This window comes from Momordica charantia (assembly GCF_013281855.1).
Source record: "Momordica charantia cultivar OHB3-1 chromosome 6 unlocalized genomic scaffold, Mcharantia_2.0 BLBB01000006.1, whole genome shotgun sequence".
In the NCBI taxonomy this organism is placed as follows: domain Eukaryota; kingdom Viridiplantae; phylum Streptophyta; class Magnoliopsida; order Cucurbitales; family Cucurbitaceae; genus Momordica; species Momordica charantia.
In genome coordinates this window covers 28207911-28231258 of record NW_028275164.1, presented here as the reverse complement: position 1 = coordinate 28231258, position 23348 = coordinate 28207911, and the positions used below count along the sequence as shown (strand labels likewise).

Below are 23348 nucleotides of genomic sequence, written 5' to 3'. Positions count from 1 at the left end.
CTAATAGAAACCTATAAATATCTTAAGCTTGATGTTAGGTTTTGAGCACATGAATTAAGCTTCCAAAATCTTTCTTCAAGAACTTTCGAAACCCTTTCCAAAGAAATACCCAAATATCATCCGATTTTTTCTTCAACAATGGCAATGGCTATGGCTATCGCTGCTGCTCTTGATTCTCTAAAAATGTCTGGTAATCTTCATTCTTTGATAGTAGGCTACAATTTCAAGCCTTCGAATCAAAATCTGCTAGAGGATTATCTCTTTAATAAGATCCACGGGTACGAATATGTTCAAGATACTGTATTCGATTATGATCTCTACGGCCACAAGGAACCTTGGGAAATTTGGGAATCTTTTGGCGGTGTCGACGACGAAGATCTTTATTTCTTCACTAAGCTGAAGAGGTCGACAAACAATTCTGGACAATTGTCAGCTCATATCACTCGAAAGATTGGCTTGGCCGGTGGCAGTTGGAGCGGCGAGAATTCGCCCGACCCTATTTTTTCAACTAAATACCAAAGAGATTTTGGTTATTGCAAGCGCTTCAGGTATATGACCTTCTTACAACCTACATTATTATTCTTAAATTTTTTTTTATTTTATCTAAGTTATAAATTTTAATGGCAATTCAAGATAATATGGGACCAAAGGCCAATTTTTCTTTCTATAAAAAACATTAATGTAATTAAGTCAAATATATTGACAAGGGACACTTTAATTTCGAAAAGGGGTCCTAAGTTTAATTTTGAGAATGATTCCAAATATTATTAAATATAATATTTTATTTCTATGAATAATTGTGTTTCATGGCCGCGACATGCGTCGAAGAATAAACCGAGGGCATCAAATCTAAGGGAAGAGAAAATAAAATCTGAAAAAAAAAACTAAAATGATTAAATATATATTGCCTCTGTTTTAACTCTTTTTCTTCACTAAACTTATTATATTTGTGTGTGGATACATAATTTTATTCATTATATTCGATTTATTGTTGCATTTTTTTGATGAATTTTTAAAATACCGTAAATTTGAAAGTTAAATAATGGATTTTGATCATTGTTATTTAGTGAAATTTTATGAATTCAAAATAAATTATATATTTGATTAATTTCAGGTACGAGAACGATCGACTGCCAGAACATCATGCTGAATGGATCATGCACGAATTTAGCTTGTCTGAGGATTGCATACTTGAAGGTGCAGATCCTAATTATGTTTTATGCCGGATTAGAAAGAACGAAAGACTTAACAAGAAAGGAAAGAAAAGATGTCATTATGAGACGTTGCAACCTGTTGAACAAACAGTCACGGCACTCAAGACGAAATGCAAGTTGCCTTGCAGGCGAAATATAACTGCCAATCAAGGTACTAAGGATGTGCCTTGGATTCCTGAGATGACCACCAATCAAGGTACAAGCGATGTGCCTTCAATTCCTAAGATTACAACCACCGACCAAGATACTAGTGATGTCCTTTGGGTGCCTGAGACAACCACCCATGAAGGCATGAGTGATGTGTTTGACTTGCCTGCCATGCCCACTATTCATGATACTAGTAGCGTGCCTTGTTTGCTTGATATGACTACCAACGAAGGTACTAGCAACGACATGTCCTACTTACTTGAGATGACCACTGATAAGGATGTTAGTGATGCATTTTTCTTGCATGAGACGGGCACCTATAAGGACATGAGTGATGTGTTTGACTTGCCTGCTGTGCCCACTACTCATGATATTAGTAGCGTGCCTTGCTTGCTTGATATGATTACCAACGAAGGTACTAGCAACGACATGTCCTACTTACTTGAGATGACCACCGATAAGGATGTTAGTGATGCATTTTTCTTGCATGAGACGGGCACCTATGAGGACATGAGTGATGTGTTTGACTTGCCTGCTATGCCCATTACTCATGATACTAGTGACGTGCCTTACATGCCTACAAATACCACCAACGAGGGTACTAGTAACGTGTCTTGTTTGCCTAATATGACTACCAACGGAGGTACTAGCGACATGTCTTGCTTACTTGAGATGACCACCAATGAGGGTGCTAGTGATGTGTTTTATGTGTCTGATACAACCACCAACCAAGGAGCCAATAACACGTCTGAGAAAATTGCTGATAAAGAAACCGTTCTCGAGAAATGGAAAGCTCATTTAAATATTGACAGCTTCGATGATTTAGTTGATTTTTAGTAGCTATTTTGTACGAAGAATATGAGATCAGATAGATTGACGAGGTTGATAAGAATGTGCCAACCTAGTTGGGATATTCTGATGCACCTTCTCGCTTCTCTCACAACATTCTTCTTATATTCTTTATTGTATTTGATGAATATGAAATGAAATTATTGTTATGATGTACCATACTTTGTTTAATTAATTAATTAATATTATTATTTTTAAGTAATTTTGTTTGATTATTAAACTTGCTTTCTCTATAGCTTTTCGATTTAAGAAAAAAGTGTTTGAAAAACCACTGTAATGGAACTAGGTAAAAACCATTTACATGGTTGATCATAATACCAAAGTGCTTCAACAATCTAATTTTCGTTACTGAGAGAAGTAAACTGGATCAGAAGTTGGCATTTTCATTTAAAAACACACTGAAAAAATGGCAAATTGAGGTTTCCAGAATCATGAGAATCACAAAACCTTTGAACAACATTAATCAATGGAATCCCACAGTCTCCATTTCTCTCTCTCCAACCTATGAAACAAGCATCATCTTTGAGCCAACAGCCCCTTTTCTATCCCATTCAAGTGACAAAATATCCTGCAAATAAAATTATTTCTCACTTTCTATATCCTCCTAATGTTTGATTTTGAAGATTTTGGTTGTCTTCTAAAAGACGATCGTATTCGAGAAGTAGATCGGCAGCTTGTTTTTGGAGGGAACTAACATGTGCATCAGCAGTTTCAATCCTTTTATCTTTTTCTTCACATTCCTGCTTCAGTTTCTTCAAGTTTTCTGATAAAGTTGACAATTCTTCTCGCAGCTCCTTTATTTGCTTGGAAGATTTCTCTTCCTTTTCTGATAGCTTTATCTTCTCTTTTTGCAGTTTTTCTACTTCCTCTTTTGAAGTTTCGATGCTCTCTCTTAATCCAATAAGCTTTTGAAAATAATCGTGCATGCGATCGATTATGAAACCCAGGAATAATGTAAAACCTGTAACATAATGTGAAGTGAACTATCAATTATCAATTAGCAGACAAGATCATGCTGAGTAATTCCATAAAGCTAAATGGATTTCAAAGTTAGAAACTTAGAACCAACACAAAATTAAAGTTAACAGAAGATGAAAGGAAGCTATGATGGAGGAATATGAATTCAAGTAATTTCACTCCCTCAGATATCAAGTCTTTTCACAAGTTCAGTTCTTGATTCAAGTCCTTTTGAATTTTTTATCTTTTCAGCACCGCCTCAAATTTAGGGCAAAATCTAACTAGTAATTACAAAAAAGCCTTAAAAACCAACCTCTAAAATCCTCCACTTTGAAGAAGGGATTTGGCTCAAGCTGCAAGGTGCTAGCAACATCTCAAAAGAGAAGATAGTTAAAGAGTATTGTAATGATACCAAATAAGCCAGGGATCCTAGGCTCGAGATTGGGACGACTCCGTTTGACAGGGAAGTGGATGAGTGGGCAGGTTAGATTGTCTATCAATGGTCTAGTTTGGACAAAGAATACTTTAGGTCTTCTATCTTGTAAATCTGTCATATCCCAACTTAAAATGTCCCTCTCTAAATCAAACAAACACCTCGAAATTTCAATTTGGAAAGAAAAGCCACAAAGAAAGTTAAGTTATTTCTGTGGTCACTCACAGGTGACCCTTTCTCCTCCACAAATTTGCCTTAATTGAGATGTAAAGAGACAGTCGACCATATCTTTTCATTCATTTTCAATTTACCACTAAAAGCTGATCTCTGCTTTATTATAAGTAATTCTTACTTCTCTGTCATAGATTAAGAATAAACTTTTTTGAAAATATACGTTGAAAGAATTTGTAGTCCTTTTTGTCTTCTAGATTCTGTTCTTTATCCTTGTAAAAAAGATAAACAAACAAATAAACTTGAGAAATAATATCTAATGAGCGCATTAAGGTAGCAAGTTATAACAATAGTTGATAAAGAAAATATTGTTTTGGAAGAAAAAACTCAAGGGGATGATATTATTCCCAGGAATGATTCTTAATGAATATCTGGATCAAAAGACCCACTTTATGATAGCCATCAAGATACCAAAAAAATCCATTCTTCATGGCCATTAGTGGATTATCACCAGTTGTCGAGAACTCGAGGCCCCTGGTTGCTAGTTGAGAGTTGAGACTAACAAATGCATAAAGACTAGCAGGTTTTGTTTAACAGGTCAATAGATTGAGAATCTCCTTTACGATTCCATGAGAGTTTGTGTTCATGTGCAACATGGGTAGAAAACCAGCAACTAATGGTAAGTTCACTGAGGCTTAGATGAATGGTGCAAGGGAGTTTGAGATATTACTTCTTCAGCTCTGTTATGTTGTAGCATTCCCAAGTGGGGGGAAATATTCATTTGTAACTCTTCAGGGAGGAAAAAGCACATAATTTGACTTCATAAAAATTGGAATGGATTGGATAGAATTACTTTGACATAAGAGCTTAAAGAAATTTCTTGTACATGACTAAATGAGATCTCATAGTATAGTAGAGTTTTTCATGGAAAGGCAAATGATTGGTGGGAGGTGTCCAAACTAGCAAAGAACCTTGCTTCTAATTGGTTTTCGACACTTGGATTGTCCTTGACATTTGTTTGTAACTTTTCACACGTCAATGAAAAGTTTATTTCGGGTTTCAAAAAATACGACCACTTTCTTGACATGGTTTATAGACATTCTATCTCACAGTCACATCAAGCCTCAACATTCAAGAATGATGTCTATGTCCACTTGGTGGTGCGTCTTTCGTATCAGCGACAATATTGGTGTTATAGTTATAGAAAATTATTTTGTAACTACAGTCTATGATCCTTCGTAACTGGAAGGCTATATTTTACAATTTTCAGGGTGGGTCGGTTTTCTCCACCCTTGTTCTTAGGTCGTTCTTTCTCTGTTTCTCCTCCTTTTAATAGATATCTGTTTCTTATAAATAACAATAATAATAATAAGTCAGCACTTCATCCTAGGATGATATCATCACATGGAAGAATTATGAAAGAAAAACTGAAGTTAGACTCTTGAATACTTATCAGAAGATATGTAATGCAAACGTTACTAGTTATACAACTAGTTAAATCCACTCAGCTGTTAGGTTGAAACTCAAGCTTTGTCATCTCTAGCCCTCTTCTCAAAGAATGAACATATGATTAACAGTTAATATCATTCGTTTTCGATTCAGAGCTCTCAATTCTGGTCATGAACATTAGAATGAGCTACATAAAACATTATAAACACTTTCTTTTCACATTACAGAGAGAGACCAACCATTTATCTTCAAACCAGTAGGATATTGCAGGCCAGGAAAAGGGAAAACCGACTTAGAACAAGAATCCATAGACTACAGAACAAAATAACAAGCAAAGCAAACAAATCTTAACAGCCAATGAAGTGGGTTGAACATACCAATGAGTGAAGCCTCAAGCAATTGCGTCCTCCACAGAACCTGATCCATGGGCGACATTGTCCCAAGCTTTGCACCTTTGTTCTGGATCTTAACAATGTTCATAAGACTGGACAAGAGAATGACAGACATGGTAGCAGCAATTGTTTTTACAGTTGCTGGGCCTTTGCCCATCTTCAGCTGATCCAGATTCTTTATGACAAACTCTCTCAGGAGCCCAATCTTGACCAGCAAGAGGAACACCACGACTCCCTCAGCAAAAATAACCAAGAACAACAACTGAATCATCTTTGCCTCTGGCAAATCAAAGATCCACCAAACTTTCTATCTTACTGTTAAAAAAAACTTCAAAAACCCTAAATCCCTCAAAGGGTGTTCAATCTTATGGAGAGAAAATGAAATCAAATTCAAAACCCAGTTTCATTTTCCCATTTAGATGAACACAGAGTGGCAATCTTCTAGAGAAAGAGAAGTTTCCTTCGAAACCCATTAGCGATTTTTCCCATCTAATGCTACCTGAACGAGCTTCGTCTTCCCTTCAGGCAGAGGGAGGAGGAAGAACAAGAGAGAAATGAATGAAGTTGTAAGCAAGCTTACTACTCCCAGTAAACGAGGAATGAAAGAAAGGCCACAGATCTGCAAATTTAGCCCAAATGAGAAGAGGAAAGCCCCTCCTGAAGGAAGCCCATGAGTTAACTTTTGGAGTTTTGTTCAAAGAAATAAGTGGGCATTAGCTTTTTTGCCCAGATGAAAAAAGTGAAAAAGAAGCAAACAGCAGAAATGTCAATCGGGATTGGGCAGAAGAAGAGAAAAGGAAACACAAATCGATCAAATAAGCATTAGTTTAAAGAAGAGGGCATTGAAGAGGCGTGAAACGAGGCCATTTCATTGCCATAATAATGACAAGTTCATTGAAGTAGTTGTCTGTGACCAGGAACTTTCAGGTTCTTCAATTTTTATGCACTGAAAACTCCATCAGATATTCTTACATTTTGTTGGGAATTTTCCCATGATTGCTTGAAGTGACCATGCAATTTATTTGTGGAAGCTTCATAGGTATAATCCAATGTTAATTGCTCACTCGTTCATTAAAAATAGTAAGTTTGAATCTCGTGTTATTTAGAAAAACGTTGTGTCCAATAGATAATATTAAAAGTTCTGGAACAATTTTAAACATTTAGAAACTAACTATTTTTTTTCTTCCAAGTTGCATTGGGTCAAATTATTGATTGAAAGTTTATAAACATACCAAACACTTATTAAAGTTTAATAACTAAATTTGTAATTTAATATTTTTTTTAATTTTATCGTCAAGGACACATCGGGTAACACTATCCATTTAAGGAAATTGATGGGAAGGGGAAGGGTATAGGGTAGAAACAAGTCAATTGTAGTGCTAAAAGAACAAAAATGGTCGATTGGTGGTTAGAACGGTCAACTATTTAATAGATGTGCTTGTACATGGTAAGTTTAAGTCGCATCTCCCATATTTTTATTGTAATGTTATAGAAAAAAATGTCAATTTATTTATTAAAGTTTTTAATGTAATGTTATAGAAAAAATGTTAACTTAGTTCAACGGTTAAGATACATTGGTCATTCCTTATAAATTAGAGGTTCAATCTTCCATGATCATCCTCGTTTTTAACTTTTAAGTTGAACTCAATTAAATGTCTAAAATTGAATTGAACTGGCTATAATATACGATATTGAATTTTATAAAAATACTTATTTTTTTTACAACGTATGAAAATAAGAATTTGAACTTGTAATTTTATAGTCGAAAATATGTGTTTTAACCGGTTCAGTCAGAATAGTATTTCATAAATCAAACCTAGTTGACATACATTCATCAATTTAATTCAACTGCTCTTCAAAAACTCTTAAATTTAATTTTTTTTTTAAAGAAAGAAAAAAAAAGCTCATGGCCCCACCCCACCACTAGGCACCTACTTTTCTAAGGTTTTCTTACTTCTGTTTTTGTTTTTCTTATTTTCCTACTACGCGCCGCCTCTAACGCTAACGGCGTTAACTCCTCTAGCCAGTTCCTAATCCATTTCTTACAACAACCCATCACGTCCGTTATCTAGTCCGTCACTCGCCACCCCATCGCAAACATTCAACTATTTACTAAAATTTTAAAAAGAAAAAGAAAAAATAACTACCCTTTCATATTATATTTTATACCTAATTACCTATAGCATTTTTTTCCCTTCTAAATAACAACTTTAGTTGATATCACAAAAACAATAATAAAAAGAATAACAACTTTAGTTAACTCACTTCCAAAATTGTGTGGGAATTCAAACCTATCTTAATGAATAATATACTAATTATTTTGATTGATGTTGATTATATGATTTCCTTCTCAAACACTGTATCTAATAAGTAACTAAAGTTTAATAATTGTCTAATAGGAGCGAGTATGGAATGCCTTGAGTATAGGGAAGTAAAACTATGACTCTCGATCACCATAAAAATATAATAATTGTCTAATAGAATAAATCTACGAGACACAAAATTAAATTAACTTGTTAAATGAAGTATATATGTATTGATGGCTGAGATATACTTAAGTTAACTTTATCACACGTACTATATATAGATATATAGATTTAGAAAGTAATTTTTTTTTTTAACATTTTGCCAAACATTTCCATCATTTTACTTTATATTTTTCCTAGTTTAAATAATTATTAAAAGCGGGTTCAATAACTATTTTATTTTATTTTTATGTTTTTTAAATTGAGTTGATGAATAACACTTTCATCGTACATTTCTTTGTTTTTCTATTTATTCTGTAAAATTCTGAGCCATAATTTGAAAGCTAAACCATAAATAACACTTTCATCGTCTACTTCTATTTTATATTTTAAAAATATTAAATTATAATTATAATTTAGGATAAAAATACATGTTTGAATATAAATTTGATTTATGTACTTTTCGGTTTTGGTTCATTTTGGTCTTTATATATTTTTTTATTTTCTTGATTCATTTAGTTCATATTTCATTTTAGTTCCGTACCTTTCAAAATTTATCATTTTGATTAATTATTTTTCATTTTTATCTAATTTATTCCGATCATAATTATTTAGCAAAACAAAACACTTCTCTTGCTAAATTGATTGAAATGTGGAAATATATTTGTATTAAAAGAGTTTTGTATAAAATATATGTTAAAATTTTGTAAATAAATACTAAATTGATCCCTCTTTAAAATCACATATACCAAATCCTACGTTTAAAATTACAAATACCAAAACGATCAGAAATAATATTTAAGCTAAAGAAATTTATATAAGTTATCTACAAATATTTATATTATTTTTTCAATTTAAAAACTTGTACTCATAAATAATATGAAATATATGAGCAGCCACTGTAACAGTAGCAAATTTGAGAGGCAGAAGAGACGAAGACTTCCGCAGTTACTGCTCCGCTGGTCTTTCTCTTCTTTCTTTTTCCTGTTTATTTATTAACAATGGAAGATGCTTCATCAATCTCTCTCCTCTCTCTCTCTCTCTCTCTCTCTCTCTCTCTCTCTAGAGCGACATGCTCCTCTTCTTTCTCCGCTTCCGGTGACCTTCTCGCCGTGATTTCTCGCCGGAACTCGAGTCCGGTCGAAGTCGGATAGATCCTCGCCATTTCGGAGCAGTTCCCCCCGCGGCGCCTCCAAGTTTGCTGCAGAAACAACCATGGCTGTAAGCTTCCATTCCTCCTCTTCTTTCGTTCGTTCGAGTGTGCATTTTTTTTTTTTTTTTGTTTAATCTTCTGTTTGGTTGCTTGGAAAATTCTCTGTTAGCTGGAAAATAGAGAATGGGAGTTCGAAATTTTCTCTCCGACTACCACTATTCGGCTTGTGTTTGTTCATTTCATTTGCCCTAGACCGATGTGAAAGATCTAAATCAAAATTCTATTTCCGAAGAAGAAGCGGCTCCGGTGAACGATCGATGGAAGCTTTCCAGCTGTAATTTAGTCTAAGAGATTTAAAAATGGTTTTCGCTTTCAAAGTCATCGCACGGTTCAAATTATCGCTAGTTTTTTCATTTTTAATGCATTTTTCTTCTGTTCATATGTTGGATTTTGACCCAACTGGTGGTGGGAAGTCACTGTGTGCCAATTTCTCGTAGCAATGTTCAATCACCTGCAGTTGATTCACATTTAGGATTTAAATATTACTCCTTTTGACCATCTTTCTTATCACTATTAAAATAGATGCATACATCCATACCATAAATATAAAACAATATCCTTGTTTAGAAGATGAACAAGTTGAGCTTATTAAGAATATACATGAGGAATTTTAGTTGCTTTTTTAAAGTACCTTATGAGTAAAAGACAATTGAGTTTCCTCTTAAACAATCATCCATTCATTTGTTCTTATCCAGGTCAGCTTTATAATTGATATTCATATATTTTGAACTCTATTGAAAAGGTCTTGTTTCTGTATATATGATGATTGTCAAATCACTGACGAGCTCTGTAAAAAAAGCTACAATCTCCCTCTTTTCTTTCTTCTGTTTGAGTTCTGATCTCCATCTTCTTAATGATATTTAAGAAGTTATATTGTCCATGTGAAATATGGACTATTATGTGCAAAACAACTGAGGAAAACACTGATCATCTTTTATTATTGTTTTTTTCTTTTCTTTTCACATTTGCTCCTTCACTTCTTTCAAATCCTGTTGACTTATGCTTGGACTTTTTATGATAGCTGTTTTAACTTTTTGGTTCAAGTTACTAGAAGGTAAATTCTTGAAGGCAGAGGAAAGACTATTAGGATTAATTAAACAATATGCATGTTATGACTAATGGAAACACACTTGTTTTTGCTGAAATTGGCTGATGTTGCTGTCTTTTCTTTTGGGATCAGTTGGTAAGTATGCATACCAGTGGTTCTTCCAAATATCATATTTAAGGGTTTAGATTTTTCGTGTGTTGGCAAGTCAATTGTAGGTAACGACAAGCTCTTGTATCATATTATCTACTTTGAATGTAAAACCATAGGTTTTTACCATCAAACGTCTGTTTGAGTCCAAATGAATATGATCCTTGTAAATCCATAACTTTCTTCATGCCTAATTGACGTGGAACTTGAAATGTTGCAAACAAAAGAATGACGAAGCTGCAGTTCCAAAATTTGGTGAATGGAACGATAGGGACGCGACAGCACCGGACAACTACACAGCTATTTTCAACAGGGTGCGGGAGGGGAGACAGGAGGCAGCTAGAGCACCGACACTGCCGCGGTTGAACGTTAACAGCACACAGAACCAAGATCATGAACACAACCAAAAGGTAATGAAGAGCTGAGCTCAATTCCATATCTCAGCCAGCCACATGAGTTGGATTACAATATGCAATGTCTTACATTTTGTTGTCTTCCTGATCTATCAGAAATGCTGTTGCTTCCCATGGCCAAGAAAATGATGATGTTCTCTGCTTTTTCAAGTTTTTAAAGTACATGGAGATATGAATATATATTATTTGAAGGCTCTGACTGCAGTACATGTCCTTGTGTGCCATCTGATGAGAGTCCCTGCCTGTGGCCAAATAAATTTGTCAGCAAAGATGAATTCATTGAGTGTTTGGTCACATTGATATTTATGGTGTATTTGTTAATGTAGCTACCACTTGCATGAGACATTACAATAAATTGTTTTAGCAGTGCATCTAGATTACTTTCAATACGAATATTAGTTTTTACATTTCTTGCGTTGTTCCATTGATACGAAATGATGGAGTAGAGGGATGAACACTGGTTGAGTTCTTAATGGATGTCTCGACTAATCTTTCGTGCAACTTGGTCCTATTACATTTATTTCAAGGTAGGTGATCATCGTGAGGTTTGAATTCGATTGATAAGCTACATTAATTATGTTTCTGTGACTTTTTATCTCGTGCAACTCACAAGTATACAATATACATTATATTATACAAATTCAATATTTCTATCCTCTCAACTATAGCAATACATGAAATGCCCAGCCTGATCGATCTCCCCATCCTCCAGCCCAGCACTCTCCTCTCCTCCACTGCCGAAATAGTATTTTAATCTAATTTTTAATATTTGTTTTACAGGTTTTTTTTAGCATTTATACTAAAAATCCAATACCATCAGACATTGATGTATTATAGTCTAGTTTCAAATATTTACTTAATTTGAATATTTATAATAAATGCATTTAAAATGATGTTTGGGAGGAAATTTTTTTTACGGTAAGTTGTATCAAATTTTATCATAAAATTTTAATTTCATTAAATTGAACTTAAAGCTTAGATAAGTATTGTAATTCTTAAATAATTTTGCGAAATTTTAGAAATTTCAACCAAAACAAAAACCAGCTATAATGGGTTTTTTTATGTCTAAATAATATCCATTCGAACTCAAATATATGTTCTATAATTCATTTGAAAACATATGAGAATATTTTTTTCAACAGTTTTCAAATGAAAATATATCCCAAGATAAAGCTTGCAACATTTTTTAAAGTTTAACGTGAAGATTGAAACACTATTTCAAGTTTAAGGCACAATTGATAAAATTGAAAGTTTAGACTAAAATTGATCCACATTCACAAGTTCCGTGTTCCTTTCCCATTATGTTTATACGAATTTGTGACATAAGATTTTGGATCCGCCTTTCTAAAAAAACAAAACAAAATCAACGCCACTAGTCGATGGGAATTTACATATTCGTATGTATTTTTGGAAGAAAGTTCTAAATTTTACAAAAATAGCACAATCAAAATATCAAATTCAAACTCAAATGTAATATATATTATTTTTTTAGTTCATGAAATAACATACTAAAAAAAGTGAAACTTATGCCATATTTGAAAAAAAATAAAAGTTGTGACATTTTAAATATACCTATTTAATTTGTGTTGTAGAGTAAAATTTCTCTAAGGCATTTACACAAATAACATAACATAAATATGTATTTTATTTGCCTAAAAAAATATGTATTTTATAAAGAAATTTTATAATTTTACAAAAAAAAACCACAATATAAATCTAAATCTAAAAAGGAAAAAAAAACTTATGCTATGTTTGTAAAAGAATAAAAAATAAACAAATATACATTTCATCTCAGCGAACATGAGCACGATTTAGCGATAATTAATAACTATTCCTCCCAAGTTTAGAGGTTTGAACCCTCCTATCTCCAATTTAGTGTACTAAAAGAATAATTGTTAGGAGAAGAAAATGTTAAAAGCCTTTCTATGGAAATCGAAGTATAGGTCGTCTAAAATATGACACTTTTGATATAACTTTTCATTCTAAAAAGGTCGAATATCTTCATGTTGCCATTATCCAAACATGAGAACTCATTCTAACTGATGTATTCATTTATCCAATAATAATTAGTTTTAGATGTAAAAAAATTATTTTACACATGCTCGGGATGGAATGTTGAAAATCGATCGTTCCTATAAGAATTAAAATAACTTGAGAGAAATCTAAGATATCTTGCATCTTAAAATATCTGACCATATTCATGTTATATTATCGATTCAAACATAGAATTCAAAGGACCATGAAATGAGTACTCGAATTCAACCAAATAAATAGCCTCTTTGTAAAGAAAATAATATTACTTTATTGACAAAATAAAATTATTGGTTACAAATGATAAGTAGTTGCACCCAAACATCCCGACTATGTCGGCCTGGCCTTAGCAGCTTAATCATGTTCCGTCGTACTAATAAATTACAATGGTTTCATCATTTTAACTTTTTTGTGTGTCAGGAGTTTTAAACTAGAGTGAGGCACAGTCTGCTCTTTATTAAAATATTAATTATTTTAGATGATTTCTTAAACATTGATTGTTGATCAAAATTCATAGACATGTATTCAATACTTAATTGTAAATCCCTCAAATCCATAGAAGACAACTCTGATTCTTTTTTTTTTTATTCAAAAGATGGATGACGGAGTCCTTAAATTCTTCTGAATTCGTTTTCTTTCTTCTTACTCACCTCCTTATTACTTTCTTCAACTAAAAATCCAGAACTCAACTAGATCAGAATCTGGTTTCACACCCTTACGATCAAATTCAGATTTAATCCACGAACAAGTGGTTGACATTTTATCGATGTTTTTTATATTTATAAAATCGTTAGAGTAAAATATTATGAGATTTTGACATCTACAGTAATCTTGAAGGTAGAATAATCCTATTCATCTTTTCTACTTTCGATGTTGTCTGACCCTGTTTAGTTTTATCCATTATCCTTTCTGTTTTCTAGTATAACCTTTTAGTAATGGCGTAGTTCCCCTTCCTTGAAGTTAGCGAATTTCAACGGCGGTAAATAACATGCAATGTAAATAAAGAACAATTAAAAGTAGAAACTCAACAACTGAATGACCCTAACCTAGTAGACTGAATATCAACGAAAAAAGCCAAAAGACAACATCGAGCACTTTGGTGGCAGATGTGGAGGAAAAGGAGTTGTGGCGAACACATCAATGATCTTCATGATTGACCGAAAAGCTTGAATTCAGTGAGGCAAGCCATAGAGAAACCCTTCACATTGCTCGGAGCTTGAAAATTTGCTTCATCTTGGTGCATAGTAAGTAAACTATCGGAACCGGCAAAATGTGCTATGCCTATTCGTTTCACGTCGAGCAGCTCAGCCAATTTTTCGTCGAGCTATCCATCGCAATAGCGAGTCATATACTTCAAATCGCTAACAGTACCTATGAAGTAAGTATAAAACATTAAATTTACCGTAACACATCAAATTAAGCTTTTAAATTGATTGATGATTGATTAGTACGTAATAGATGTTGAGCGGTAGCGGCAAACATTGCCATGGAAATTGGTATGGATTTGATATTGAGTACGAAGAAAAGCGATGTCGTAGAAACCATGAAATGTGATCCATCTCTCGATTCCACCACTACGACAAGTCGGTAGAAACAGGGCAGTAGAATCCTCTGAAACTATTTTATCTTTCTTCAATTCGTAGAAATCGAATCTCTTGTTCTTTAGAAACGAATCTAACGAAGAAACGCCTTCCTTAGTGATAATGTGATCAAAATCCCTCAAATTAAACTCCGCTACATTTCCCTTTTGGGTAAGTGTGAGACCGAGTTTGAGTATGTTCAATCGGTTCACATTGAATCGGAGACAATCGTAGAATTCTTCCTCCAAAACACCTTTCGATTTTACCACTATGACAAATCGGTAGAAACAGGGCAGTGAAATCCTCTAAAGCTATTCCATATTTCTTCCATTTATAGAAATAGAATCTCTTGTTTTTCATAAATGAATCTAGCAAAGAAACGCCTTCTATGTCGATAATGTGATCAAAATCTCTGAAATTAAACTCTGTTACATTTCCCTTTTGGGCGAGTGTGAGACCGAGTTGAAGTATGTTTAATCGGTTCATATTGAATCAGAGACAATCGTAGAATTCTTCTTTGGTTGAAACAAGGAAGTGAAATCCTCTGAAGCTATTTCGTATTTCTTCAATTTGTAGAAATGGAATCCCTTGTTCTTCATAAACGAATCCAGCAAAGAAACGCCTTCTATATCGATAACGTGATCAAAATCTCTAAAATTAAACTCTATTACATTTCCCTTTTGGACGAGTGAGACCGAGTTGGAGTATGTTCAATCGATCCACATTGAATCAGAGACAATCGTAGAATTCTTCCTCTGGAACACCTTTCGATTCTGTTACTACGACAAATTGATCTAAACAAGGTAGTGAAAACCTATTCCGTCTTTCTTCAATTTGTAGAAATCGAATCCCTTGTTTTTTATAAACGAATCCAACGAAAAAACGCCTTCCATGTTGATAATGTGATCAAAATCTCTGAAATTAAACTCTGTTACATTTCCCTTTTGGGCGAGTGTGAGACCGAGTTGGAGTATGTTCAATTGGTTCACATTGAATCAGAGACAATCATAGAATTCTTCTTTTGGTATGTACCAGAGAAATCCTGGTTCATCGATTGAGCTCGCGAGCATAAAAACGTTTTTCAGCTGAACTTAAAAAATAGTTTCAATTATCCATTTAATCTAAGGAGCCCAATACTTGGAAACTTTGTATCAATGACAACTACTGGAAACTCTAGAATGATTAGATGTGTCCGTCGATTGAAAAAGACAACTGGGATAGGGAATAGAGCCATCGATGTAGCCGAGAGTGCACACGGAGAATCGAAGAGACCTAATGTTTCCAGATAGTGAAATTTGAAAAATCTAGTCGAATTGAGACGATATTGCGAATGTTTGAGAGGATAAAAATTGGACAGTGAAGACATAAGGACATAAACAGACAAAGAAGTCGTGTTTGCAGAAGAATAAAAAGTCATTTGTCAAAATGAGCTCCGATACCGTATAACAATATATGAAATATTAGAAAGTCTGTATTTTTATAAAGGCCCGACCTGATATACAAATATATATCGATACATAACAACACTAACTAAAAAATAATATTTTTACAACAAGAAAATATACTCAACCAACTAATTCATAATCTACATAATAACCAATATAAACTACACAAAATCAAACTTATTAAAAACTCAATCTCTTCAAAAATCTCATTTATTATATTACAGTACAACTAAATTAGTATGACACATGTAGTTTCCTTTCTAGTTCAGTTCTATCATTTTAAAGTTTTACTTTTACTGTAATATATTAGATATGCTGAAATATTCATGTTATTATGAGATGTTTTATGTTTATAACTTTTTTATATAAACTGAATAATTACTAATTTATAATATGCATAGTATAGTTTTTTCTAGATAATTTTAAATTATTAAAATTACTTTTTTAAAGATCTACACGTCTAGTATATCACTTTCTTTTTTTTCTCTCTAAAAATTTAATATTTTTTTAACATTTCTCATTCTCAAATTTTACCTTTTATAATTTTTCTTCCCGTGTCTACTTCATTTCTTTCATAAAAAAATTATATATCTTCGATTTTTATCTGTTTAAACGTTTTTAATTCTATTTTATTTATCTATTTTCTATAACAAATATATTTTAAATTTTTTTGTCCAAAATTTTCTCTCTTTCTATTTTTTTCTTTCTTTAACATGTTTTTTGTTCTCACATATTTACTCTCTCTTATTTTTTACTTTAATTTTTCTTTCACTAATTTACTTTTCTAACTTTTTTCTAACTCTCTAAAAATTTACTCTCTCTTCAAATTTTCTTTTAATTTTTTTCTCAAAACTTTGATTTTCATGACTTTATATTAGAGACGACAAAACTTTTCCTAAGATCGAGTCCCCACTTTAAGAACAAAGAATGAATTTTCCACTATGTCCCGTCTTCCATTTTATTTTTTAAATAATTAATATATATCCTATTAATTGTTTTACTACATTATGAATAAATATTAATTTAATTATTTATACGAGTAAACAAAATTTTTTTTAGTAAAATAATATAAAATATATATCTTTATTACTTTTTCTTTTTTAAATTTTAAAAACAATAAAAATTAATCATTAAACCAGTAATTTTTATCGTGAAATCATCACCCCAAATGAGGATTCCTGGAGTTCGATTCCCAAAATCGGACAAATGGGTTAGAGATGAAAATTAAAATTTAATGGAAGAGGACATCCACTCACACTGTTGCCATCTCTAATATTTTACATAAATTTTTCTATCTCTAGCATATAGTTTCAATTTTCTAACTTTTTAGAAACAGAAAATTAAAAAGTAGTTATTAAACTATAAACATATGCTTGTTTTTCCATTTTTTAAAAATGAAAAACAAAATTAGTTATAAAATATTTGTTTTTTTTTAAATAGAAAATAGAAAAAAAAAATGGTTATGGAATTCTAAGATATAAAAAAAAATAATAAAAATGTTTACTTTAAAAAATATACCAAAGTCACCCATACAAATTATAGGAAAGAAAACGGTAACATAACCATTTTTTATTCCAATGTGGAGGATACGATTGTAAATTCAATGAGTGACGTAAGCACGTGCGAGATAACAAGGAATTAACACGTGTCAGTTAATTACTGGTGTAAAGGATAAGACGTGGCGTTTTTGAGGCGCGGTTCAATCTCTCTCTGTGCTCTCTCTCTCGGTCGCAAGAGGCTGAAAGTTCCTTCCTCTGCCGTGTCGCGCTTTTCGTCCCAATTTCCCTTTATAATGGCGGTTTTGCCCTATTCTTCTCTTCCATCTGTGAAGCCCTAGAACAACACCCTAAATCACCAACACCTCAATTCCAATTTTCCCCTCTCAATTTCCATCTAATCCATCGCCAAAAATTTCCCACATATTTTCATACTCTTGGTACTCTTTTTCATCCACCGCTCGTTTCAGGTACAACTCAAGATTCATGGGTTTTGGGAATTTTCGCGTAATGTGTCTTGATTAATCTTGGTTTTGGTCTCTGCGTGTCTTGATTGGTCTTTCATGACCCTGCTTTGACCGATGTGTTTGTTTTTGGGATTGAGTTAGTTTGTGTAGTTGGGGAGAAGGATCCGATGGAGTTTGTGTAGTTTGGGGGAGGATTTGATGATCGGTTTTTAACCTTTGAGGGAAAGGTGGTGCTCGATCGTAAGGACTGGATTTGCAAGTAATGTGGGGTTTTTTCTTTTTAAATGTGAATTAGCGAACGACGTGTTTGTTGATCAACGAAGTACGTATCGTTGTCATGTGTTTTTCCGTATGTTTATTGCATGACTAAACTTAACGCTTATGGGATGGTTGCTGGAGCATATAGTGTGATGAATAAGGATATTAAGGTTTCGATTGGGTGTCAGTGTCCACGTTAGTGAATGATGATCAAAGGTTTTTAGTGTTTTTTAACCAAGGTTCTCAGTTTGTATTTGAATGGTGGTTATTCAGTTTCTTTCTATAATTTTCCTTTGTTCACTTTATCTGACATCAATTGGGCTCTTAATTGTGAAAAGGTTTTGAATAAATTGAGTGCATTTCTTGCAGGCTGTTGAGGAGCTCTGAAATATAGATGAGTACTCAAGCAATGAGGGGAACTACTGCTAGAGGGTATCATCGTAGGAAATCATTGGATTTAGACCTAAACAGCATGCCACCAAGTGAGAACCGAGATCAAGGGGAGCCATCTCAATTGGGGTTGCAGGAAGCACACAGTAATCAACAACAGCCCTTACAACCTACAATGATTGACATTGAGGCCATTGATGATGATGTTATTGAATCATCTGCCAGGGCATTTGCTGAAGTATGCTTCCCCTGGCATCACTTTATTGTATAATACTTATGATTGTTCAATCCTGTTTTTAATTATTTTGATATGTATTTCATGAAGTCTATTGATTATCTGTCAGGCTAAAAATAAATCCAGACGGAATGCTAGGAAGAATATAGTTGATGTGGATGCAGGTATGTTTATTTCAGCTGGTGGACTATAGTTATGTGGAGTTTGGTAACCATTGCATTACTTTTTCCTGCTTATATTTATTGGGGAACTGGTAAAGAATTTTTTTTTTGGATAGGAAACAAATTTCATCAAAAGCATGACATTTACAAAAGAAAAAATGCCTTATCCAATGAAGTTTCAAGAAAATCGTATTTATCAGGGAAGAAAATGGTAGCATGTTGGTCTATACATTTTAATGTTTTCTCCCTTACAATACAGTTTTGCTTGTTTACATTTTATTCTCTATTTAGTTTAGAAATTTAAAGGTAAACAGTTAGCTCTTGTTCATTATGAAAGGAAGCTTAGAAATTCGATATAATTGAATGATGAACGTTAGTATAATAATTAGGAAAGTCCTTTGGGTTCGATGGTCAAAGAATTAACAATTAAAACAACTTTTATATTTGATGACTCATACTTTCTAACATATCGATGAGTTTAATTTAGATTATTCAAGGAGTTTGATGTCTTGAAGCATTAAATGTTTAGAAATAAGAATTTGTGAAACGAGAATACTCAAAAGGTGTATTTGTTTTTCCACCTGACCTCTATTCTGATTTCTTCTAAAATTTTCATCCATTACTATGAAGTAAGACCTGTTCTAGCACTGATTTATGGAATACCTTGTACTCCTAGCTAGAACATACAAGTGAGAGAAAAGAATAGAAGAGAGATTTATATTTGATCCATATATCCTTCCAAACATACACCTGTGTACCAATGTGCACCTAAAGGTTGGAGTTGATGATCATGATAGTTTTTAGCTGGGAGATTTCAGACCACAGGCTACAATTGCTCGTCTAATTTTTCTATCAGCAAGCTACCATAATTCAGCCTACATATACTTTTTCTGCTGACTTTATCACTTTATGTAATGGCTTCAATTTCAATGGGTACCTTCATAGCCATTTAGTTATAAAGATTGTTATTGTTTTAGATAGCTTCTATATTGAAGCTTTCAACTTCATCATTAAGACATGACCGACCCATCCATAAAGAACAAGATTATTATGCCAACCATCCACTGAAGTATGGATGTCAGATTTATTCAGTAACATATTCTCATACTCAAAATGAAGAAGGCCAGAGTTGAACTTATTGCTTGCTCTTAACAAGAGCAGGGAAGCAATTGGTGGAGGTAACATATCTGACCTTGAGACTCCTTTTGTCACCATTCCGTAGAAGCCATGCATCTTTTGATGAGATATTAGAGTAGCCTACTCTTTAAGCTTGAGAGTGTGTCCCTTCCATTGCTCGAAGGAACATCTAGTACTCATTGTCAATGACTGAGGTTAAACCTTTTCGTACTGTATAAATTCTTAGCTGAATGTTTTTGAGAAGCCCACGTGGAGACAAAGTTATAACTGCCTCCAAGTGTCCATTGCTCTGAACAGAGGCCTCCCAAGTCTTTGAGCTCCTGTAAAAATCAGTTCTTCATTCATTAGTAGCTCTTCCATCAAATCCAATAAGAAGAAAACAAATATCCTTAATCCCATAGGAAGGATCAGACCACATAACAATGATGCCTCCTAAAGAACTACGAGCATCAAGTGTGGCTCAACCAGTTTAATGAGAAATCCATAAATATAAGTCTCCTATTGACAAAAGAAAGTATTCGTATCACGGAGGATCACAAAATTTGGCGGAAACGTATTTAACTTGTTGGTGAGCTGTTAGTACTTTAATTTTTTTCGGTCCAGTGGAGGAGTCATAACAATACAAGTTTTTTGTGTTTTTGTTTTAAAATTTAATTAAAAATTTCCCATCCTACTTGTGACGCTTGCATTTCTTATTCTCTCATGAATTGTTGCAGAAGAGCGAAGCAGGGTGTCAAATAATATTCGGAGCAAGCGCAGGAGGGAAGTGTCAAATCAACGAACTGTAAATTCTAATTTATTAATCAATTTGGAAGCCAGCAACAGCTCTCTGGTACTGGGACAAATTATATCTTTGTTACTCTTATTTTTGCTGAAGATTTTTCTTGTTTCGTTAGTTATAGATCATATAATTGTTTTATTTATTTATTTAAAATTATTATTTTTTAGATTGCAGTTTTTAGTATAAAATCCTATTTTGGCATGTTCTCCCAAAACCTATGCCTGTATTTTTCTCCCGGCATGTTCTGATGGCTATTTCTTGTGTATGCTATATATCATTAATATTTTATGATTAAGCATTCAAGAAATGTTTGAGAAAAAATGGATTAGGCGAACTTGCCATTGGAGTTATTGAATAAACATGTTTTGAGAGAAATGATACTACCTTAGAAGCATGGGTGTGCTAATGGGTACTAGCCATGAGACGACTACGACATTAGACAAAGACTTAGCTAGACAAAAAAATGATACTCATATTTTTTGGCAAAACTCTGTACCAGGCATAACTGAGAAAATTACGTATCTCTCTTGATGACAAAGACCCTCTCTGTGGCTGGTCTTGGCAAAAAGTAGAAAATTAAACTAAAATATGCTTTCTCTAGATCGGAACAACGATATTCAAGATTTCATAGATGATTTAGATCTAATTGCTGCAAAAAAAATAAAATTAGACCAAACTCTGGCTGCAAAACTGTTGGTAATACTGATGGGTGTGGAGAGAGAGAAACATGGGTATTACGAGAGCTGAGATTGAGAGACAAGAGAGTGGGAGTTGAGACTTGAGAGGCTGGTGCTGCTGAATGCTGATAGTGCACTGTACCATGACTATGAGAGAAAGAGGGAGTGGGAGGGTGGAGCGTGGGAGAGTGAGGGAGATTATGAGTGCATGCTTCCTGTTACAACTTGATGTTTGAGCATTTTAAATGGAAGTTCATATCGTGATTAATAGATTATACCAGAAAAAATTAACTTTGATAATTCTAATTTGGTGTTGCTTGGTACCTTTTGTGGTTATGATTGTTCTTAGTGGGTGTCTCAACGACGACTTGAAAATGGGAAGGTCCTTTTGTAATCCAGCTCATGAGGGGTATCTTTTTGTATATTTCATTCATACCATCAATGAATCTTAGTTTCTCACCCCAAAAAAATGATTGTTCTTCAAGGATCTCGTGGATTTTTGTATAACCTATCTTATTGTCACTAGGTTGCAACTTAACTCTTTAACCTTTTTACCATCGTGATGACCTTGTTTATGGGTGTAGCATCTTATTAACTGTCAGTGTTGAAAATGTGATTTTGTAAAGAAAAGGCGTAGGACATGGTAGTGTATCTCTAGTGCTAACTTTTTAGCCAACATCTGATTTATATGTTAGTTGCAGAAAGAGAAGCCTGTTCCACCTAAGGAGCCCAAATTCAGTTGCCCAATATGCATGGGCCCATTAGTAGAGGAAACATCAACAAGGTGTGGTCATATTTTCTGCAAGGCGTGCATTAAAGCTGCAATAGCCGTGCAGAGTAAATGCCCTACCTGTAGGAAGAGAGTAACTGCCAAAGAACTCATTAGAGTGTTCCTTCCTGGGACAAGCTTGGAGTGAGGCTTATATGTAAGTTGATTAATTTTTTGATCTTTATTCCTTTGTTCTCATAGTACAAAAAAATTTGCATATGCCCCATTTTTAAAACACTTTTTCGTTATTGGCCTAGGTCTAAGATTTCTTTCACAAAATAACATTGTCTCGATGGCTATAGGTGAGATTTTTTCTTTGTATTATGTACGTCCTTGGTTGGTATTCAGTCGTGATTTGGGGCTGGAGCAGTTATGATTGCCGTACTGTAACAGTATTGGTGTAATTGAAATTACTGTTGTATTTATGAAAGTTTGAGTGTCACGAGTAATTCTGAAAATTGGTTTTCATATTAGGTGTGTATAAGTCACATCCTTGGGATAATGTGATGGATGAAAATTGTAGACTTTGGTTGATTAAAAGTTGTGGATCATAAGAAAACGAAGTAGGCAGCATCTGTATAACCATATTGATCTTCCTCTATCATTTTGTGCTGAGTGGAATCATCTGAACCTTATTTGCTAAAGTGCTCTTTCTAATATGGTAAATTACATATCACAGGATTTTGTTTTGAAGACTTCGAAGGGAAAGTTGAAGTTTTCTTGTAAGTAAGAAAAGCTAATTTTTGGGTGGAAATTTCCTATGCATTCTGCTGATGGCTGGCACTGTCTTGATGATCTCAGAGTTGCACTAGGGATAAAGTAGCAGGAAATTTGGATTTCCATATTTTTTAGTTGTTTACTTGGGTGGTTTTCTGGAGTTGTAATTGTTAACAAATGAACAATGAAATCCAATAGTAATGCAATGAGATTACCTAATTGAATCCAGAGAAGTTGCTTTTGTTGGTCGACTTCAGGTTGTCTTATGTATCTTTTATTTATATAAATATAAATCATTTTATGTCT

At 33.5% G+C, this 23348-nt stretch overlaps 3 protein-coding genes and 1 pseudogene across 7 annotated transcripts; 2 read left to right on the top strand and 2 right to left on the bottom strand.

Annotated features, from left to right (window-relative positions):
• Positions 1 to 2573: 2573 nt before the first annotated feature.
• Positions 2574 to 6444, bottom strand: LOC111026135 (B-cell receptor-associated protein 31-like protein). The gene is made up of 2 exons (XM_022304139.2): positions 5598 to 6444; positions 2574 to 3171 (listed from the first exon to the last, which is right to left on the bottom strand). Exons 1-2 carry the CDS (start codon positions 5881 to 5883, stop codon positions 2798 to 2800), a joined length of 660 nt encoding a protein of 219 aa, XP_022159831.1. The 5' UTR covers positions 5884 to 6444; the 3' UTR covers positions 2574 to 2797.
• Positions 6445 to 9072: 2628 nt separating this feature from the next.
• Positions 9073 to 11305, top strand: LOC111023085 (RPM1-interacting protein 4-like). Its single transcript, XM_088124822.1, has 3 exons — positions 9073 to 9298; positions 10713 to 10895; positions 10995 to 11305. The coding sequence occupies exons 1-3, from the start codon at positions 9293 to 9295 to the stop codon at positions 11025 to 11027; spliced, it is 222 nt and encodes a 73-aa protein (XP_087980948.1). The 5' UTR covers positions 9073 to 9292; the 3' UTR covers positions 11028 to 11305.
• A 2685-nt stretch (positions 11306 to 13990) lies between these two features.
• LOC148211046 (putative CCR4-associated factor 1 homolog 6) lies at positions 13991 to 15560 on the bottom strand (annotated as a pseudogene).
• Positions 15561 to 17670: 2110 nt separating this feature from the next.
• On the top strand, positions 17671 to 23348 carry LOC111024653 (RING/U-box superfamily protein). Of its 5 annotated transcripts, XR_002603380.2 has the most exons (7): positions 17671 to 17920; positions 18545 to 18803; positions 18910 to 18964; positions 20815 to 20930; positions 22252 to 22482; positions 22583 to 22627; positions 23005 to 23348. XR_002603380.2 is itself a non-coding variant. In XM_088125668.1 (6 exons), the coding sequence occupies exons 2-5, from the start codon at positions 18570 to 18572 to the stop codon at positions 22471 to 22473; spliced, it is 618 nt and encodes a 205-aa protein (XP_087981794.1). In that variant the 5' UTR covers positions 17671 to 17920; positions 18545 to 18569; the 3' UTR covers positions 22474 to 22482; positions 23005 to 23348. The 5 variants fall into 5 exon arrangements, 4 of the variants coding, with proteins under 4 accessions (XP_087981794.1, XP_087981793.1, XP_022158096.1 ...); XM_088125668.1 differs by lacking the exon at positions 22583 to 22627 and having other exon boundaries at positions 20818 to 20930; positions 22258 to 22482; XM_088125667.1 differs by lacking the exon at positions 22583 to 22627 and having other exon boundaries at positions 20818 to 20930.

Coding starts and splice junctions, on each gene's coding strand:
- LOC111026135 (XM_022304139.2), bottom strand. CDS start 5,883: ATGATTCAGTTGTTGTTCTTGGTTATTTTTGCTGAGGGAGTCGTGGTG. Junction 3,172..5,597: donor GCTTGAGGCTTCACTCATTG/GTATGTTCAACC, acceptor ATTATGTTACAG/GTTTTACATTATTCCTGGGT.
- LOC111024653 (XM_022302394.2), top strand. CDS start 18,570: ATGAGTACTCAAGCAATGAGGGGAACTACTGCTAGAGGGTATCATCGT. Junction 18,804..18,909: donor CTGCCAGGGCATTTGCTGAA/GTATGCTTCCCC, acceptor ATTATCTGTCAG/GCTAAAAATAAATCCAGACG. Junction 18,965..20,814: donor TATAGTTGATGTGGATGCAG/GTATGTTTATTT, acceptor GAATTGTTGCAG/AAGAGCGAAGCAGGGTGTCA.
- LOC111023085 (XM_088124822.1), top strand. Junction 10,896..10,994: donor ATCATGAACACAACCAAAAG/GTAATGAAGAGC, acceptor CTGATCTATCAG/AAATGCTGTTGCTTCCCATG.